The sequence below is a fragment of the Bufo gargarizans genome, chromosome 2 (genome assembly GCF_014858855.1).
Source record: "Bufo gargarizans isolate SCDJY-AF-19 chromosome 2, ASM1485885v1, whole genome shotgun sequence".
Lineage (NCBI taxonomy): Eukaryota > Metazoa > Chordata > Amphibia > Anura > Bufonidae > Bufo > Bufo gargarizans.
The window spans coordinates 199,285,897-199,304,957 of record NC_058081.1 but is presented as its reverse complement, the minus strand read 5'-3'; the positions used below and the strand labels follow the sequence as shown (position 1 = coordinate 199,304,957).

The window sequence follows — 19,061 nt, the reverse complement described above, 5'->3', positions numbered from 1 at the left end:
CAACATAAAATGCGAAGGGCGCTGCAGACAGCACTCTCGACCATGTGACCACTAGCGCAGGGAAACAATGCCGCGGAAGGACGAATGGGTACGTATCTAGGAACCACGAACACTCCCCGGGCGGAAGGGCCAACGAAATGAGTGAGTACCACCCAGCTCGGTGCAGTAGCAAGCAGCAGAGCCCGTCTACTTAAATATAAGGTATTCATCTGTTGCTTATTGGACAACACCTTAGGCTCACACAGGTGGACAGAATGATCTCCTTAGAGAATAGTGCAAGGCTTGCTGCAAACACCGTCTCCCAAGAGAAAAAGTATGTCGCAGGGGGAAAGGAGGCATACGTACGAGTAGCCCCGTAAGCAGTGAGAAGGCTAACCCACCTACGGGACGAGAAGGCATACACGGCCCAAACAACGCACAAGAACGTCCGCTCACTGCAAAAATATCACTCAGCGAAGAAGGCCAGCCACAGAGTCCCACAGTATCTACGGAAGTGCAACTGAAAAGGAGTTATGCACAAGACTAGTAAGGTATGCGATAGAACGCAAACTGACCTCCTCGAAAGGGGGGGACATGTACCTGGCAAACTGCAGTCAGCAAGAGTGCAAGGGCCCGCCCCAAAAAGGGGGTGATGCCCAAGGTCGTAACTACGTCAGAGAAGTAGGGCATACCCTACTTCGCCCAGAAGGGCGCCATGCACATGGCCACACAGTATCCAGCAGGAACGCAGGAGGTCCACCTAGTGAAAGGGGGGTCATGCACAGGGCTATCCTAGCATTAAGTGAGTGTGCAACAATTCACCCAACACCGAAATTTTGTGAGAGTGCAACTACTCCACCAATGAAGGGGGAACATGAGCAAGTCCAGCACAGCACATACAAGGACAGCCTTGAATCCCGTGAGCGTGCAAAATTCCGCCCATGGAATGAGGGGTGGTCACGCACAAGGCCAGCACCGCATCCAATGGGAACACAAGCGTTCCACCCATGTTAGAAGGCCATGCTCAAGGCCAGCAATGTATCCGGTGAGAGTGTAGTATGCCGCCCAGAACACGAAGGGTGGGGGGGGGGGCCATGCACATGGCCAGCATCGCATTCAGGGAGAGTGCGAGCAGCCGGTGAAAATGTGCGTATGTCACCTAAAGGAGGCATGCCCATGGCCGGCAGCGAATCCAGTGAGAGTGCGTACACCGCCCACGGAAGAGGGGTCATGCATATGGCCGGCAGCGGATCCAGAGAGAGTGCAAGCACCCCGCCATGCATAGGGTTCATGCACCTGGCCAACAACGTACCGGCGAGAGAACAACCACCGACCGAGGGAGTGTATGTATGCCGCCACCAGGGAAGGAGGCATGCCCAAGGCCGGCAGTGAATCCAATGAGAGTGCATCATACCGCCTATGGAAGGTGGTCATGCACATGGCTGGCAGTGAATCCAGTGAGAGTGCCGAATGCCGTCCACAGAAGGGAGTCATGCCTATGGCAGGCAGCGAATCCAGAGACAGTGCGGCGTTCCGCCTAAGGAAGGGGGTCGTGCACATGGCCAGCACCGAATCCGATGAGAGTGCAATATTCCGCCTAAGAAGGGGGTCATGCACATGATCGGCAACGAATCCAGTGAGAGTGTAGCGTTCCGCCTATGGAAGGGGTCACGCACATGGCCGGCAACGAATTGCTGTGTTCCACCTATGGAAGGTGGTCGTGCACATGGCCAGCACCGTATCCGGAGAAACTGCAGTAGGCCGCCAATGAAAGGGCGATCATGCACAAGGCCAACCCGCAGTTAAGGAGAGTGCAGTATCCCGCCAGGAGGGGGGTCCTGCACATGGCAGGCACCCTACAGAAAAGGCCGCATGCACTGACCAGCGCCGTAGCGCGGAGAGGGCAAAAAAACCGCCTAGAAGGGGAAATGACCCTGGTAGCGCCGCAGCCGGGGAGCGCGACACCATGCCACCTATGGAAGGGGGGCATGTATACAGGCAGCACTCTGAGATGAGGCTGCAGTGTCCTGCGCAGCCCACAAGTCATATTAATAAATAATTTAATTTTTTTTTTTTTTTTTTTTTTTTTGTTTAATTTATTTATTATAACCCAGCCTCACTGAGGCAGAAAGCCACACAGGCCCATCGGAAGCCGGCCTGTACCCAAGGGGTTAACAGGGATCCGGCCTGGGGGCGGCACTGCGATCCTCTGGGGGCGGGGGAACCTCCAGGCGGGAAGATTCGCGCCCGGAGAAGTTCCAGCCCCCCCCAACAGAGGCCCGAATTTTGCGGCCTAGCAGGCCGTGAAGCCGGGGTCTAAATTTTTAGCGGCGCCCGGCTGACCGGGGCCGCACAGTATTTAAAGTACCGGCCGGGCCTACGGAGCGGCACATACCGGCCGCGGGTGCCCACCCCGCGGGCCGGAAGAGCTGGGGACCCGGATAGAGTGGGATCGCTGCCGCGAAGTGTCGCCCAGGAGGGGAACAACATTTTGCGGCGCCCGGCCGACCGGAATGTTCCGACGGTCGGCCGGGGGCTGTTGAGGCATAGCGCTCATTTGTAGGCCGCGGTGCCCACCCGCTGTCGGAAGCGATGACCCGGCAGCCATTTCACCCCTGGAGCGGGCCCTTGGCCTAGAACAGCGCTCCATATGGCCGGCAGCCACAACCACCTTGCCCTTGGACCGGTGCCCGTGATGGGTCAGGGGCAGCAAGGCGCGGGCCCTCTGGCCCTGAAGCAGTGGCCGGTAAGAGGGAGGGGGACCCTGAGACCGGGTCTGTGAGGGTGGGAGGCCTGCATAACCCCTACGTCAGGGGCAGCTAGGTGCGAACCTCTGCAGCTCCCCAGGCATTCTTCTTGTCAGGGAGAAGGGTGCCAATGTCCTATGGAGGGGAGGAGAGGGAGCAGAATGTCGCCCTGTGGCAGCCAGGGGCCAGCCTAGGACTAGCAGGGACAAAAGGGTCCAGAGGCCCTGTCAGTATGGGGGTCAGGCACGCAGGAGACCGGGGTGGGGGGGGGGACGTAGGGCTGGAGAAGCCAATCTCTCACCACAGCCGTCTTCACCCTCGGTCCGTTCCAGCAGGGTCGCCCCTTCAGCTACTGGCACCGTAGTGGCAGGACGCTGGAAGAGGGACTTGGCGTGCGGGCGACCCTTGCGCTGGCGGGATGTAGGGGAGCTGGGCTGCCCTGATCCACCTTGCCTTCTGTGGGGGAGGCAGCAGTGCGGATGACCGGCACTGGCGCAGCTCGACCCCGGGAGAAACAGAGAGGTCTAGTGCGTCTCTGTTGTCCCTGATGTTCTGGAACAAAAAGAAAAGAAAAAAGTAAAAATCTAAAATTAAAACAAGGAGAAAACAGCCCTGCAGAGCAGGGAGTGTCTTGCCTCCTTGGACACTAAGCTAAAAACTGACACTTAGTGTCACGCCTCCTAGGGAGATGAGCTATACCCAAGGTCTTCTGTGTCCCCCAAGGAAACTGGGCGAGGAATCGGGCTTTCCGACATTTTGGGTTACTCGTGCAACATTTTGCACATCATCGATTCCTATTTTGAAAAGTGGTTGGGCAAGTGTAAGTGGTTAGCCATTTTAATTAGTTTCATCCAGTACTATTATCACAGCATTTCTAGACAATAAAGTTAAAGTTTAAAAGGGTTTTCCGAGATTTGAATTCTGATGACCTATCCTCAGGCATAGGCCATCTCCACGCTCATCAAGCACAGTGCAATACACAGTATTGCAGTTGTGCTTGGTATCGTCCTCAGCCCCATTCACTTCTATGGGGCTGAGCTGCGCCTAGGCCAAGTGACCGATAAACGTGTCGTCACTGGCCTAGGGAAAGATGCGAGAAGGACGTGGCACTACTGCGAGCTCTATGCCGTCTCGAACTGCTGATCGGCGGGGGTCCAGGGTGTCAGACCCCCACCGATCAGATACTGATGACCTATCCTGAGCATCATCTAGGAAAACCCCTTTAAAGATGCATCACATTTATTAAACAATGTGCGGCATTAGGTGCAACGTACTCCAACACAGATGCAAAAGTGACTTCAACTATTACCCTCATGATGATTCCTCCCCATGGTTTCTAGCAGAATATAGCTCTGTAACAAGGCACTCATTGGAGCATGGCAGACATTTTCATAAAGAATCTGACGCAAGATACGCTTGTATTCCTGCATATAAACGTCCTTATACTACACTAAAAAAATCTCCTTGGCTGATGTCTTTATTTTGCCACTGAGACTCATCACTATAAAGAAGTTCTAGTATTACGCAGCATTTGAAGGGGTTGTTCCATCTCATAATCCACTCTGTCCTCCTGATCAGCTGACTGGCACAGATCCAACTGCTGAATACCATACAGCCACACATCTAACCTGCAATCTAGAATCACGAGGAAGGCGATCAAATAAACAGTCTACCAAAAGAGCTTGGTCACGTGGAGTCCGCCACATCGTGAGCTGCTTCTTCTCTCCCTCTGCTCTGGCTAACGGGGCATGTTCACTCTGGGCTTTTAATTGCAGATTTTGGCGTGGTTTCCACTGTGACATCCACATCATAAAAGTTTACAATACACTTCCAATTGTTTTGAATGGTAAATTGTGCTACTATTTTTTTTTTTACTATGCGCTGTGAAAAATAAAAGAGAATTGACATATCAATTCTTGCTGTGGTTTCCGCATGGAAACTGTGGCGGGTAGCCAGACGTGGTTTAGTCCCATTTAATTAGGCTAATCCATGGGCAGATTCCATGGCGGTGGAATCCTAGCGCCAGTCTCAGTTTCCACTGCAAAACCACAAGTCGGATTATTCCGGCCGGGTCGGCTGTACGATGGATACCACCAGGGCATGATGGAGCTTTGATGGGAAGAATGGCGCTGCATGCACGGCTATTCTTCATCTCATATTTGATGGGATTCGCTACTCAACCTCAGAACTTACCTTAAGATGCTGCACCAGTAACTGCTTCTGCATGTATGCCAGCTGACACTCTGGACACTTGAAGACACTGACGAGCAGACTGTTTGTATTCTGGTAGAAATGCTGGTGCAAAAGTCTCTTCTTATTGAAGACCGTCTCACAAGAACACTTATAGATAATCCTGCAGTGCAGAGAATACGGGAACAAACTAAAAAAAAGTTCTATTTCTTGAGTAGTAAATCTGGTTCTCGATCTTAATCTCACAAATACTGGTTTTACCTGCATCCTACAAAATCATACCATACCCATAAATACAAGATATGCTACTAACTTGCAGTAACCCTTACTATTATTTTAAAAAAAATAATTACATGGGTTTCTCAATTTTTTTTTAACAAAGCGATGGGAGGGGGCTGGTAAAATAATGAAAAAGTTCCCTTTCTATGCTGCTACTCTGTCACCTTCCTCAGCGGCAGCCAGTGACATATTGTTTGGCTGCAGTGGTGACGTATACACTGCTGCAGCCAATCACTGGCGAGTGCAGGAAAGGAAGGGAAGGTACACGCCAATAAAATAAAAAAACTCAAACCACTAGAATAATTATGTATATTCAGTAAAAACACCACCATTATGTTGGCTGGAGTAGAAAATATCTTAATGGAATCGAGGGCTGTGAAGGCCACTTACTGTGCATTCTTGTGGCTTGCGGTGGGATGCTGGGCAGTGATATGGGCAGCCGTACTTTCTGTGCTCTTGAAGGCCATGGGGCAGAAGGAGCACTTGTGGAACACCTCACAATGTTTGTCCTGGATATGTACTTTCAGCAGACCCAGAGACATAAACACCACCCCGCAGTGAATGCACCTGGCAGAATAGTAGAAAAAGGAGATGATGAATATGGCAAGTAACCAGGCTACAATGACAATTATACAATTAAGTTAAAAGTGTAGCCATTTAAATAGACTCTTTACAAGCCGCTTACTAATGTATTGTGATTGTCCATATTGCTTCCTTTGGCTGACTGGATTCATTTTCCCCTCACATCATACACTGCTCGTATCCATGGTTACCACCACTCTGCAATCCAGCAGCGGTGGCCGCACTTGCACACTATAGGAAAAAACGCTGGCTTCTCTGGTGGCCGGGACCACAGGCGTGTGCATAGGCCTGTTCTTTTTCCAATGGTGTGCAAGCACGATAACCATGGAAACGAGCTGTGTATAATGTGATGGACAAATGAATCCAGCCATCAAAGGAAGCAATATGGACAATTAATACATTAGTAAGTGCCTTGTATTAACCTTCTCTACAGGATAAATGCCACTTGCTGAAGTGAGACAACCCCTTTAATGAGGGCAATACACATGTTTCCTGGGGAGACACCGAGTGAAGCAGCTGCCTGGTATTGAGTAGACAGGACTTTCCATCTATGGCTGAGCTCCTATTATGCCCCGTGGAAGTGGCTTACAAAACAGGTTAGCAGACCTCATGTGTAACAGCTACTTGCAACTTGATTTAGTGTCTTACTTGCAGAAAAAAAAGTGTCTACCCTATCAAATTGACCCGATACACTGTAACTAAGCACCATAATGGTCTATAATTGTACTCAGGAGGGAGAATCATGGTTTTTAATTTGGGTTAATTACCGGTAGCTATCCAGAAATTACTCTCAACATGTAGTGAAAAGCCACAGTATCATGAGCAAAAAGAAAATCTGCTCTATCTATCTATCTATAAATATATATACACACACACACACTTCTATAATCGCTAGACCTGTTTTACATTGGTTTATGCATCTCACGTAGATAAGCAAAATGGGGCAATATATAGAAGCGAACGGCCATTTTATCCATGCCTGAGGCAGTAGACAAGAAAGTACAGGGTTGTAAAAGGCATGGAATATAACAAAATGCAAACCGTAATCTTCCCCCGGACCTGCATTTAGGGAAGGAGAGCTACGGTAACTGGGCTGACATTTTCACTCTATGAACAGTGCACCCCTGGTTTATAACTTCATTTGTGTGATTGGTTTTTACAAATTGTACCCAAGCTGACAGTATATTATTGTTTGTACCTCTACCCAGCAGCACAGTACTTTTCTTGGACTCATCAAGGGTTAGGCTACTTTCACACTGGCGTTTTGGCTTTCCGTTTGCGAGATCCGTTCAGGGCCCTCACAAGCGGTCCAAAACGGATCAGTTTTGGCCTTAATGCAGTCTGAATGGAAAAGGATCCGCTCAGAATGCATCAGTTTGCCTCCGTTCCGCCTCCATTCCGCTCTGAAAGCGGACACCAAAATGATGCTTTCAGCGTTTTGGTGTCCGCCTGACGATGCCGAGGCAAACTGATCCGTTCTGACACACAATGTAAGTCAATGCGGACGGATCAGTTTTCTATGACACAATAGAAAATGGATCCGTCCTCCATTAACTTTCAATGGTGCTCAAGATGGATCTGTTTTGGCTATGTTAAAGATAATACAAACGGATCCGTTCTGAACAGAAGCATGCGGTTGTATTATCTGAACGGATCCGTCTGTGCAGATCCATGACAGATCTGCACCAAACGCGAGTGTAAAAGTAGCCTTATACATAAAATGGGAAAACATAATGGTGTCAGATCAAACGCTGCATCTCTTTTTCCATGGTTCACATTTCTTGACAACTCTTGTTGAAGAGCACCTTTCGCCTCTCCTGACATGTCGTCTGTTTTGGTAACTACTTGCATTTCCCATGTAATATTCTGGGGCGTCTATTCTTATGGCTCTATGATGTGCCATTCTTTTATTATTCCTGTCAGAAGTTATGCATGGATTGCTAGCAGTTTGCAATGAAGGCCCAGTTGGGTGCTAGCAGTTGGGGGGTGCCACTGGCAGCACTGATTGGATAGAGTCAGACTTTGCAGGGACACACCCCACACTGGCAACACCAATCTGGACCCTTACTGCAAACTGCTAGCAATTCATTCATAACTTCTAGCAGGAGTAATAAAGGAATGGTACATCATGGAGCAAAAGGAATAGATGCTGCAGAATTGTTATTATTATTACATTGGGAATGAAAGTAGTTACATATACACTCATGTCAGGAGTGGGAACAGGTCCTCTTCAAATCCAGAACTTTTTATACATTACTACCCCATGTATCAGGCCCTTTCAGCAGTCAATAAAGCCTGATCCAGATTCACTATGATGTTAAGGTGTATACGTTCTTTTTGAACACAGAAAATTCAAGTTAGCCATTACCGGAACGCCACTTTACGAGTGTAGTGCAGGCAGTTCTCCTTAACATGGGTCTGGAAATATGCGGATCTGCACAGGACGCCGCATTCTGGGCAGCAGTATGGAGATTTATGGGTGTGAATGCGCTGGTGAGCCCCATAACTACACTTATTAGGGAGCATCATCTGGCAAACCTGGCAGGTCTATGGAAAGAAATGAAATACAGAATGTTATACATAAAGGCACAATAGATTTACAAATTAGGACGATAGTTATAAAATATAAAGAAAGTAGACTAGAATCGATGAGGAGTAACAATTCTTGGAGTAGAAAAACAAGTTCAGGTAATATAAAATCTAGTCTATGCCAACGACTTTTTGGTTGTTTATAGAAAGTCCTTTAGGCCTCTTGCACAGGAGCGCGGTTTGGTTCCGAATCCGAGCTGCGGCTCGGGTGCGGACCCATTCACTTCAATGGGGCCACAAAAACACGGATGCCGCCCGTGTGCCTTCCGCAATTTGCAAAACGGACAATAGGACATGATCTATAATTTTTGCGAGGCCACAGAATGGAGCAACGGATGCGAACAGCACACGGCGTGCTGTCCGCATCCGTTGCTCCATTCCGTGGCCTCGCGAAAATTATAGATCATGTCCTATTCTTGTCAGTTTTGAAAATTGCGGAAGGCACACGGGCGGCATCCGTGTTTTGCAGATGTGAAAGTCGCCTTAGGCTACTTTCACATCTCTGGTATATTTGATCCGGCATAAATGTCAGTTGCCAGCTGGACAAAAACTGCTGCAAGCAGCGGTATTCGCTCGACCGAAAGCTGGCATTTATGCCAGAAAGTGGCGGGATCACGGCTGGATCCCATTATAGTCAGTGGGGTACGGCAGTGAACTGTAGAATACAGCAATGTCAGATCCAGGGAACTCCAGCGCAGCCCGTTCTCTGCCGGATATTTTCACCGGAGATGTGAAAGTAGACTTAGTTGTCATTATATATGTAAATATCTGTTAGGTTATCACGTATTACCAGCCTATAGGTGAGTATTCTATATAATTTTTAGTATAAAAAAACAGGGAAATGGTTTTCTGGATGTAATCTTTTTAAGTCGCTCCATATATTCTACTTTCTGCCCTGACCATAACTGCAATCAGTGAGGGAAGGGGAATGAGTGACTAAGTTACAGCATCACACAGATAAGTGCTGGGGGCATCTCTATCTAGGCATATCAAGAGAACAATAGATCGGTCATACTGTTGTCCCAATTTTACAGATCTACTATTGTACTAGCAGATAACATCTTCACCTCATAGCAGCAGTAAAACAACAAGTTCCCTACCTAAATTGAAGTTTTATCTATCTGTGCTGACTGCTACAGAAAGACTATATTTTGAATTTAATTTTCAATGGTATAGTACTGCTGAAATGAAAAACAGCCAAAATTCTTAATAAATATTGAACTTACAAGGGGTTGTCCCATCAGAGACCACTCTTTTCACTTTTAATAGTCTTCCTGTAACAAACCTTCCAAACCAGTTCACTTCAAGTACACCATTCATCACTGGAATGGGTTGGTAGCCCAAGTCTAAAGGCCCTTTCCGGAGAACTGCCCCATAGTAATGAGCTGCTTAACACATAAAATAATCATATTTCGGTAGTACATTGTCCTGTGAAAACAGGAATATGCTGTTGACACACTATGAATCTGTATGGGTGTGAATGATCGCAGTAGTGATCATTTTTACCTATGCAAAGAGGATACTGCATGTAAATGCAGCTCTACTGCTGCTGAGCGGTCAGGAACAAACTGTTTGTTCCCATCATTGCTCTCTGTCTCTTTGGAAACTAAAAAGTAGTTCAGGCGTAAACTAGACAAAATGACAAACACACATTCAGGCTTTTAGAAAATGACAATGCTACAATAAAAAAATAAAAATACTGAATTTGAGAGCAACTCATAAATATGGGTAATGTCTCACTTACAAGTCCATCTTTTTCCTCTGCCACTCTCTGATAATGTCCTGCTAGAGAGGTATAGTCCTCAACCTGCTTGCTACACTCCAAACACTTGAACCCATGGCGTATAAGTCCATATGGGTCTGCATAAAGTGGCATAGCTGGCGGGGCATAGGAGGAGGTCCCAGACCACACTCCAAGAGAAGCTGTGGATGCTACTGTTCGTTGGTTGGAAGATGAAGGCTGAGCTGCCAGGACAGAGGCAACTAAAGGAGGAGGTGCCAGCATCTGCTCCGCAGAAATGGGCTTCATCATCAGCTGCGAACACTGCATGATCAGCCCCTTGCTCTTGTGTTCCCTGGCATGGCCGAGCAAACTACATTTGTTGTAGAACTGCACTGTTTTAGAGCACTGTGTGCACATTACTTCAATATGGATACTTCGTCTACTATGATGCTGTGCAAGGCTCTTCTCCAAGGCAAAGGAATCCCCACACTCCAGACACGAGTAACCTGTAGGTGGCAGTGTAATATTACTGTCAGGAGGGGGATTCAAATTTGGAGTATACGTTGGGACAGGATTAGCGCTGTGCAGAAGTTTATTAAAAGCATCCACAATGACAGGAGCTGCCATTTTAACTTGGTGTACCAGTGGCACGGCCATAGGTGTTCCTTGTCCCTGTGTCTGCCTTACTGTTGTAGTCTTCACTGCAACAGTGGTAGTAACACTGTTAGGGACCAAGTTAAGGTTAGCGAGGTGAACTGCCTTGGGGAGCAAAGCGGTTGAATTAGACGTAGTCTTGGTGGAAGCTGTAGACTGCTTTTTGTTCTGGGAGCTGTTAGAGGGCTTCGTGGAACCACCGCCAGGATTCTGAAGGCCTGGACCTTGCACCGCTTTCTTTTTCTCCCCTTTAGAGTTCGATACTTGAGGGCTAGCAGCATTCTGTCCTTGGACACTAGGTGTGGTTGTAGTTTTTCCACAGTTCTTTGCTTTCTCCTTTTCTGAATCAGTCACTTCTTCCGGGGGCATAGGAGGTTTGACCTCTTCCCCAGATGAATTTTCCTCCAGAAAGTCCTCTGGAGATTTTACCAAATCATCCGGTTCAACTTCTGGCAAAATCCTAGTTACAGTTCTTTTGATCTCGCCGGATGACATTTTTATAGTTTTTATCCTCACTTTGGGAATTGCAGGAGGAGAACCAGCACAAACTGAAGGAGAATCTTTACTGCTGGTGTCACTGCAGACACTCATGGGGCTATCTGGGTTTTTAATAATCTTCTTTACCACCTCCAGTGGACTTCTTGGACTTTTAGGAGACTTTGGCATTTTAGGACTCCCCTTAATACTTTCTTTTAATGGGGCACTCATTTCTTTAGACAGGGATTCCTCCTTAGGGACCACTGAAACTTTTTTAGCCTGAAGGGCCACCAAAGCAGCTACACAAGAGGATAACTTTGAATGTGCAGGTTTAATACGCTGCCGAGGTGGCACAGAGGAGGAACAAAGAGCTGATGTGCCAGCCGCATTACCAAAAGAGTCTCCTGGCCCTGGAAATACTTTCTCCTGAGAACTGCTGCTATCTTCCACATCCTTAAATGGCAAGGATGACCCAAGGAAACTGCTGTTTTTGTCTGTACCTCGGGTTTGCTCAGATCTATCTTTCTCTGCTTCCAGGCAGTCTGATTTTTGCTCCTTTTTACAGTATTCATCAAACATACTCAGCTCTGGCTCGGAGGGCTTTCTTAGTGAATCTACCATGCAACCTTCTTCATACATGGAAGGCTGTGGGAAATAAGGAGATTCCGCTGCCTTCTGCTTGCTCAGGATCCCATTATCTTTTGAGTCTTCTGGCTCAGGGCTAGAAATAGGGCTAAACTGGCTAAATGTTGGCAATGGTTCTGTTTTGTGTGACTCCATTTTATCTGTGTAACCCCGCGAGTTGTCCCCATTTATGAATCCTGGTTCAAATTTTCCGTAGCCTGGTCCGACAGCATGAGGATCAGTACCCACTTCAGGGCCACGGAATCCATTTTGTAGTAAAGTTGGACCCATATGATTTCCTTCCTTTTCAGATGCCTCGAATGACTCCTGTCGGCTGGTGTTTTTCACAATAACGCTAACTGCTGGGACATCAGGGGCAGGCACAGACTGAGTCAAAGACAGATTCTCATCCAAACACATTCCTGATGGCTTCAGATGGTTTTCTTGATCATCACTTGTAGCCTGGATAGCTTCCTTGGCATCCAAACTTGTCGCATCAGGGATATCAAAAGCAGCAAGAAGATCGTCAAAGTCTGGAGTCTTCATGTCCCCCATGACTGGAAATGTAACGGTATCTGTTATTAAAGGAAATCAAATGAGACAAGGATAGTTTGACGCTAGTCACATTTTTGTTAGTCTATAAAGCTACCTTGTAGACCAGGCTTGCTCAACCTGCGGCCCTCCAGCTGTTGTAAAACTACAACTTCCAAAATGCCCTGCTGTAGGCTGATCGCTGTAGGCTGTTTGGGCATGCTGGAAGTTGTAGTTTTGCAACAGCTGGAGGGTCGCAGGTTGAGCATGCCTGTTGTAGACCTATAGCCTTGAAATCATTTTAATTTAATGGGGTTATCCAACCCCTATAATGATCGTATACATTATACATACCTGCTCCCCGCCACCTGCATGGCGCCACTGCATCTCCCCAGCCAATAGCAGGCCGCAAAGAAGATGAGCCTCCCTAGCGTCACCCATGATGCTATTGGCTGCTCCCCCTGTTGCCGGATGTTTTGATCCGAGCGACAGGGAGATTTCGCGTCAGCTGTACAGGGATCCGGAGTGATGCAGGTGTCGGGGAGCAGGTAAATATAATGTATATGAGGGGGCCCAGGCATGGGGGGGTCATTATAGGGGTATGAATAACACCTTTAATGTGTATGGGGGTGTCAAAATTTTCTACCAACATCAGATGCCAGGGGAAAGAAGAACATACCCAATCCCTTTGTGCTCAACTGAGATTTTTTTTTTACCTCTCCTTACTGAGACCACATGGACACTCCTTGAAGTTGAGTGCGCATGTGAACAAGCAACTGGCAGACAGTTATGTAATCTGTATGCCCAGCCTTACAAATAACACATCATACTGGCTAAGATCCAATAGTCCTTGGATGAGACATTAGATTATTCACATACTCCCTGGCTCTGCTGATGCTGTATAAAAGGTACAGCCACAAATGCTGCACATTTCTGCAATTGATTTCCATGTGGAAAATCCACAGCATTTAAAAAAATATATATCTTATTCACATGCTGTGAAAAACGTCAGAGATGAATCCGCATTTTAAATCCGCAGCATGCCAACTTACTCTGCATATTTCCACTGTGGATTTCACCCCATGCAAGGCATTTAAGGGGATTGTGCGCTATAAAGATATTGATGACCCTTCCTCAGGATAGGTTATCAATATCAGATCACCGGGGGTCTGATTCCTGGCGATCAGCTGTTTGCAAGGGTCATGGGACTCGTGCAAGCACTTCGCTCTCTGCAATGTTTAACTGCAAGCAGTCTCCCTTGTGGCAGTACTGCAGAGTAACTACTCTCACTTGAATGGGACAAGCAGTTGTAATCAAACTGCACCACTGCTACACTGTAGAAGACGGTGTACAGTTAAAGAGGAAGCAGCGCTCTAACCCCTGCAAACAGCTGATCGCCAGGGCTGCCACCAATCTGTTATTAAAGGGGTTGTGTCACTTCAGAAAATAGCATTTATCATGTAGAGAATGTTAATGGGGTTGTCCAAGTTCTATAATGCCCCCCCCCCCCCCCCCCTTCCCCAAAGGTTGTACTTAGCTCGCTCCCCGGCGCCCACGTCGCTTCTTATACCGGCACAGCCGCCGCTGCATCTCCCCGTCGCGCAGATAAAGACATCCAGCTGTGGCCGGGGTTAGCCAGCTGCAGGCCGCAATGGGGACCAGCCTCCCTAGAATCGCAGGTGATGCTAGGGAGGCTCGTACCCTGAGACCTGATATTCTCATCCGCACGAAGGGGAGATGCAGTGGCGGCCGTGCTGGTATGAGAAGTGACGCGGGTGCCAGCGAGTGAGGCAAGTACAAACTCTGTGAGGGGCATATAGATCTTGGATAACCCCTTTAATACAAGGCACTTACTAACATATTATTAGCCATATTGCTTTCTTTGCTGGCTGGATGACCACCCTGAAATCCATCAGCGGTGGACGTGCTTGCACACCATAGAAAAAAGCACCAGCCTATGTGAGCTCCCACAATCCTGGCCACCAAAAAGGTTGGCACTTTTTTTCCTATAGTATACAAGCATGGCCACCGCTGATAGATTGCAGGGTAGCCGTAGCCATGGAAACAAGCAGTGTATAATGTGATGGAAAACAATAATTACTCTTACCGGTAAATTTTTATCTTGAAACCCATGACGGCACCCATGCGACTAGGACCTCCCATCCAGGACAGGAAACCTGAAGAGATAAAATGGTTTATACCCCCCACCACACCTCAGTGATTCTAATAAACAGACCTCCGGAGGCGTGCCAACCACCAAGGACAAAACGGTTGAAAGCAGAAACCAAACACACAAAGTGGTAAAGAAGAGAACCTATCTGGTAAATTATATCTCTTCTAATATCCTCTAGGAAAGAAACTTTACCAGCTACTGTATAATAAATTATACATATCCCCCCTTTTATTTTTTTTGTAGGGAGGGAAATTTTTGGGGTGCTGTCATGGGTTTCAAGAAAAACAATTACCGGTAAGAGTAATTATTGTTTCCCCCCTCACCCATGACGGCACCTATGCGAGAATAAACTATAAGATAAAGAAATTAGGGGGCTACAGCTTGTAGCACTTTTCTCCAAATGGCTGCATCTGGGTCCAGATGCAGCCTGTAATGTCTAAAAAAAAAAGGTATGGGGACAGCTCCAAGTAGCAGCTTTGCATACCTGGGCCAAGAGAAGCATCTGCCCTCTCCGCCCAAGATCTGGTGGAATGAGCCCCGAACCCCGAAAAAGGAGTCATGTTAAGGAAAGAATAAGCCAGGGAAATTGAATTCTTTACCAATCTAGAAATAACACTAGTATAAACTTTGCGCCCTCTAGCTTTACCCAAAAACTGAATAAGGAGATTCTCATCTATTCTCCAAGATGAAGTGGAGTCTACATAAAATACTAAACATCTTCTGACATCCAGGCAATGGAATCTTTCATACAACATATTGGTTGGATATGGACAGAAGGAGGGAAGAATCACATCCTGACTTCTATGAAAATCGGAGACCACCTTAGGCTGAAATTATGGAAGCGATCTAATAATCACCTTGTCCTCTAAAATGGTAGTATAGGGAGGAAAGGCAGAGAAAGCCTGAATTTCTGAAACCTGTCTAGCAGATGTTATAGCTAAAAGGAAGGCCATTTGAAAGTAAGCATTTTAATAGAAATCTCACTTTATGGTTCAAACGGCTTTTGTGATAGGGCCGAAAGGACAACATTCAAATCCCAGGGGGGAGACAAGGGTCTTAAAGAAGGGTGCATTCTTGATACCGCCGACAAGAATCTTTTAATCCATGGATGATCTACTAATCTGGAATTAAAGAAATAAAGCAGGTACCTGGACTTTCAATGTAGATGCTTTAAGATTCCTGTCTAGCCCTGCTTGCAAAAACTCTAGGATCTTTGGTATTTCAGGAGACTTAAAGGGGTCTGGGCTATGTCCTAAGAAGGCCGAAAAAAACATCCCAAATGTTGTAATATTTTCTTGAGGTAACCACCTTCCTACTCTTCAGCATAGTGGAGACTACTTTGGCGGATAATCCCCTTCTGGACCAAACTTCCCTTTCAAAATCCACACCGAGAGATGGAGAATTTCTGGGCTGGGATGGACTAGCAGACCCTGGTACAGAAGATCCTCTTTCAACGGAAGGGGCCACGGAGGTTCTACTGCCAACTTTAGCAGACTGGAGTACCAGGACCTCTTTGGCCACATTTGAGCTATCAGGATAACCGAGGCCCCCTCTCTTTCTATTTGGAGAGAAGGCATACCCTAAATCCTGGCTCCAGTCCTGTGCTAACTCGTCTATTGCTAACTGGATAACCTATCCAAATGGTTGAGGGAGAAGAACCTCTTTAATCTTCTGTTGGCTCTTGAGGCAAAAAGGTCCACTGTGGGAAGACCGTACCTCTGGACTATTTAAAAAAAAAAAAAAAGGCTTTGTTTAGACACTATTCTCTTGTTTAAGGAGACTCGACTTAGGAAGTCTGCTATGACATTCTCCTTCCCCTTCAGATGCACTGCTGGCAGAAAAAGCCTTCTCTCCTCTGCTATACAAAAGATCTTCTTGAATAGAAGTAAAAGGGAAGGGAATAGAAGACAATCTGCCAGTTTTTTACCTCTGGTATAGCCAACTTCAATGCCATCTCTACTGCCTTTAAAGGGTTTCTACCATCAGAATTACTGTTATGTAGCTGACTGACATTAGCAATTGCTAATGTCAGCACTACATAACAGTATGTTTGTTACAATTCTCCCTGCAGCCGTTTTGCTAAAATACACACTTGTATAATATGCTAATGAGCCTCTAGGTGCTATGTGGGTGTAGATTCAGCACCTAGAGGCTCCGTCTACTCACCCTTTATCCCGCCCAGGTCCTCCGTTCTGCCCGCCCCGCTCCTCTTGATTGATGTCCAAATTCAATGCACCGTTGATTTGAATGGCGCAGGCTTTCTTCTGTATTTGGCGCAAGCGCAGTGAGTGAAGGCCGTGCTCCTGCTGCCGGCTTCCTCACTGTGACGTAGTCTGCGCAGGCGCAGTGAGGAATCTGGCATCAGGAGTGAACGGCGCAGGCGCGGGATTTCATCAACAGTGCATGGAACTTGGACATCAATCAAGAGGAGCGGGGCAGGCAGAACGGAGGACCTGGGCGGGATAAAGGGCGAGTAGACAGAGCCTCTAGGTGCTGAATCTACGCCCACATAGCACCTAGAGGTTCATTAGCATATTATAAAAGTGTGTATTTGAGCAAAACGGCTGCAGGGAGAAATGTAACAAACATACTGTTATGTAGTGCTGACATTAGCACATCGCTAATGTCAGTCAGCTACATAACAGTAGTTCTGATGGTAGAAACCCTTTAACTCCTTGAAATTGGAGGATGCTTTCCTCGTGTTGAAGTCCCATCCCCCCAGCCAGCACCTGTTCTGGGAGTGCCCCCCCCCCCCCCCCCAACTCCAAGGGCTGGCGTCCGTGGTAATTATAGTTGGGTTTACAAATGTCCATGGAACCCCTGCGGATAGATTCTCTAGAATTGTCCACCACAACAGGGAGAGTCTTGTCTTTGAAGAAAGGTGGAAACTCTGATCCAAAGAATAAGTGGAGCTGTCCCATGATTTTAGGATGTTTGCTTAAAGCTCTCTGGAGTGGATCTGTGCATAAGGTACTGCTGGAATCGCTGATGTCATCTGCCAGAGTGCCGCCATTGCTTCCCCGAAAGTACAAGTACACTGGTAAGAAAGGAAGACTGACTATACTTGTTCCCTGATCGACTCCTTCCTTGGAAGCTGAAGAAGACGTCTTTGCAGACGGGAGTCCAGCTGAATTCCTAAGAAAATGCAAACTTGAGAAGGAAATAGGTTTTGAGAAGGAAATAGGTTAGCAGTTTTCAGTCCGCAGTCCACAGCTGTCTTTAGGGGCCTTGTATCCCGACATGCGGCTCTCAGCCCTTTAGCACAGCACAACTTCACAGGTCCCAAAACACAGAAACTCCCCAGCTTCTCCTGTCAGATGGAGGATAAACCACACCGAGCTGAGACTGCTGGCTGGGTTTTATATAGGCCAAAAAAGCACCTGTTCTGGTGCGTGGGGAGAAGCCACCCACCCAGTACTTTGGCTACTCCCAGTAAGAGCCAGTCCGGATCGGCTTTACAGCCATACTAACAACAAAACAGTGTCAGGCAGCACTAGCTGCCGCTGACACCTAAAACTACAGGCTCTTAGCTCACAGAGGCCAGGAATCTCGGTGACACATACCTTCCATCAATGACGGACCCTTGTGCCTTCCTATAGCCTTCAGAGCGGAATAAGGGCAGAACGGAGGCAAACTGATGCATTCTGAACGGATCCTTATTAATTCAGAATGCATTAGGGCAAAACTGATCCGTTTTAGACCGCTTGTGAGAGAGCCCTGAAACGGATCTCACAAACGGAAACCAAAACACCAGTGTGAAAGTAGCCTCAGACAGACGTCTACTTTTTTATCTAACAGATCTCCTAAGCAGCCTAAGTCATCAAATGGTAGAGCAGATTTTTTGGCTATTTTAGCTACCGAGGCATCTACCTTGGGGGCCCTGTCCCAGACCCCTGCTACCGACTCCTCAAACGGATATTTTCTTTTTACAGAATTAGGAATGAAAAATGTTCTGTCATGATTTTTCCATTCTTTTCTGATAACGGCTCACATAGTTTTATTCTATGCCTTTTAGGGCAGAGACCCTCAAAAACCTGGTCAGCAAAAAGATTTAGGTTGTTTTACATCCTCTAATTGCATGGTGGTTTTAACAGCTTTAAGTAAAGGCTTGGTATCTTCTGGTTAAAAAAAGGGCCATCCCCGCTGAATCCTCATCTGAAGAGAAGAAATCATCTGATGAGGCCTGGCCGGATTCTCTATCCTCGTCCTCCACAGAAAAATCTGAATCAGAGTCCTTATTATAGGTAGACCTTTCTGGAGATCTTGGGCGACTCTGACCAAGTGATTTAATAGAAGATTTAACTTCTGACCGTACCAAGGCCTTAATATTTCTGGATAAGCTGTGAGACTCCTCCATAAGAGGCTGCTAAGGCTACTGTACATCCTCCACATTCTTTATGTTTAGTCTTTCCAGATGATTTATTTGCTGTTTTTGCTACCTATAACAATAAAGTAAAACACCCAAAATTAATTAGGAGAGGATAAATCTCACCAGTAGTAGAATCAAGCTTCC

The 19,061-nt window shown here is 47.0% G+C and overlaps 1 protein-coding gene across 2 annotated transcripts in view; it reads right to left on the bottom strand.

Moving 5' to 3' along the window:
- Positions 1-19,061, bottom strand: part of ZNF592 (zinc finger protein 592) — a 50,969-nt gene that overhangs the window by 19,461 nt on the left and 12,447 nt on the right. Inside the window, exons 3-6 of one of the 2 annotated variants that reach the window (XM_044279878.1) lie at positions 10,111-12,419; positions 8,146-8,324; positions 5,586-5,762; positions 4,920-5,079 (exon numbers count right to left, since the gene is read on the bottom strand). In XM_044279878.1, coding sequence (XP_044135813.1) covers positions 4,920-5,079; positions 5,586-5,762; positions 8,146-8,324; positions 10,111-12,399 — 2,805 coding nt within the window. In that variant the 5' untranslated portion in view covers positions 12,400-12,419. The remainder of the gene's footprint in view (positions 1-4,919; positions 5,080-5,585; positions 5,763-8,145; positions 8,325-10,110; positions 12,420-19,061) is intronic. The other variant, XM_044279879.1, reaches the window with a different exon arrangement.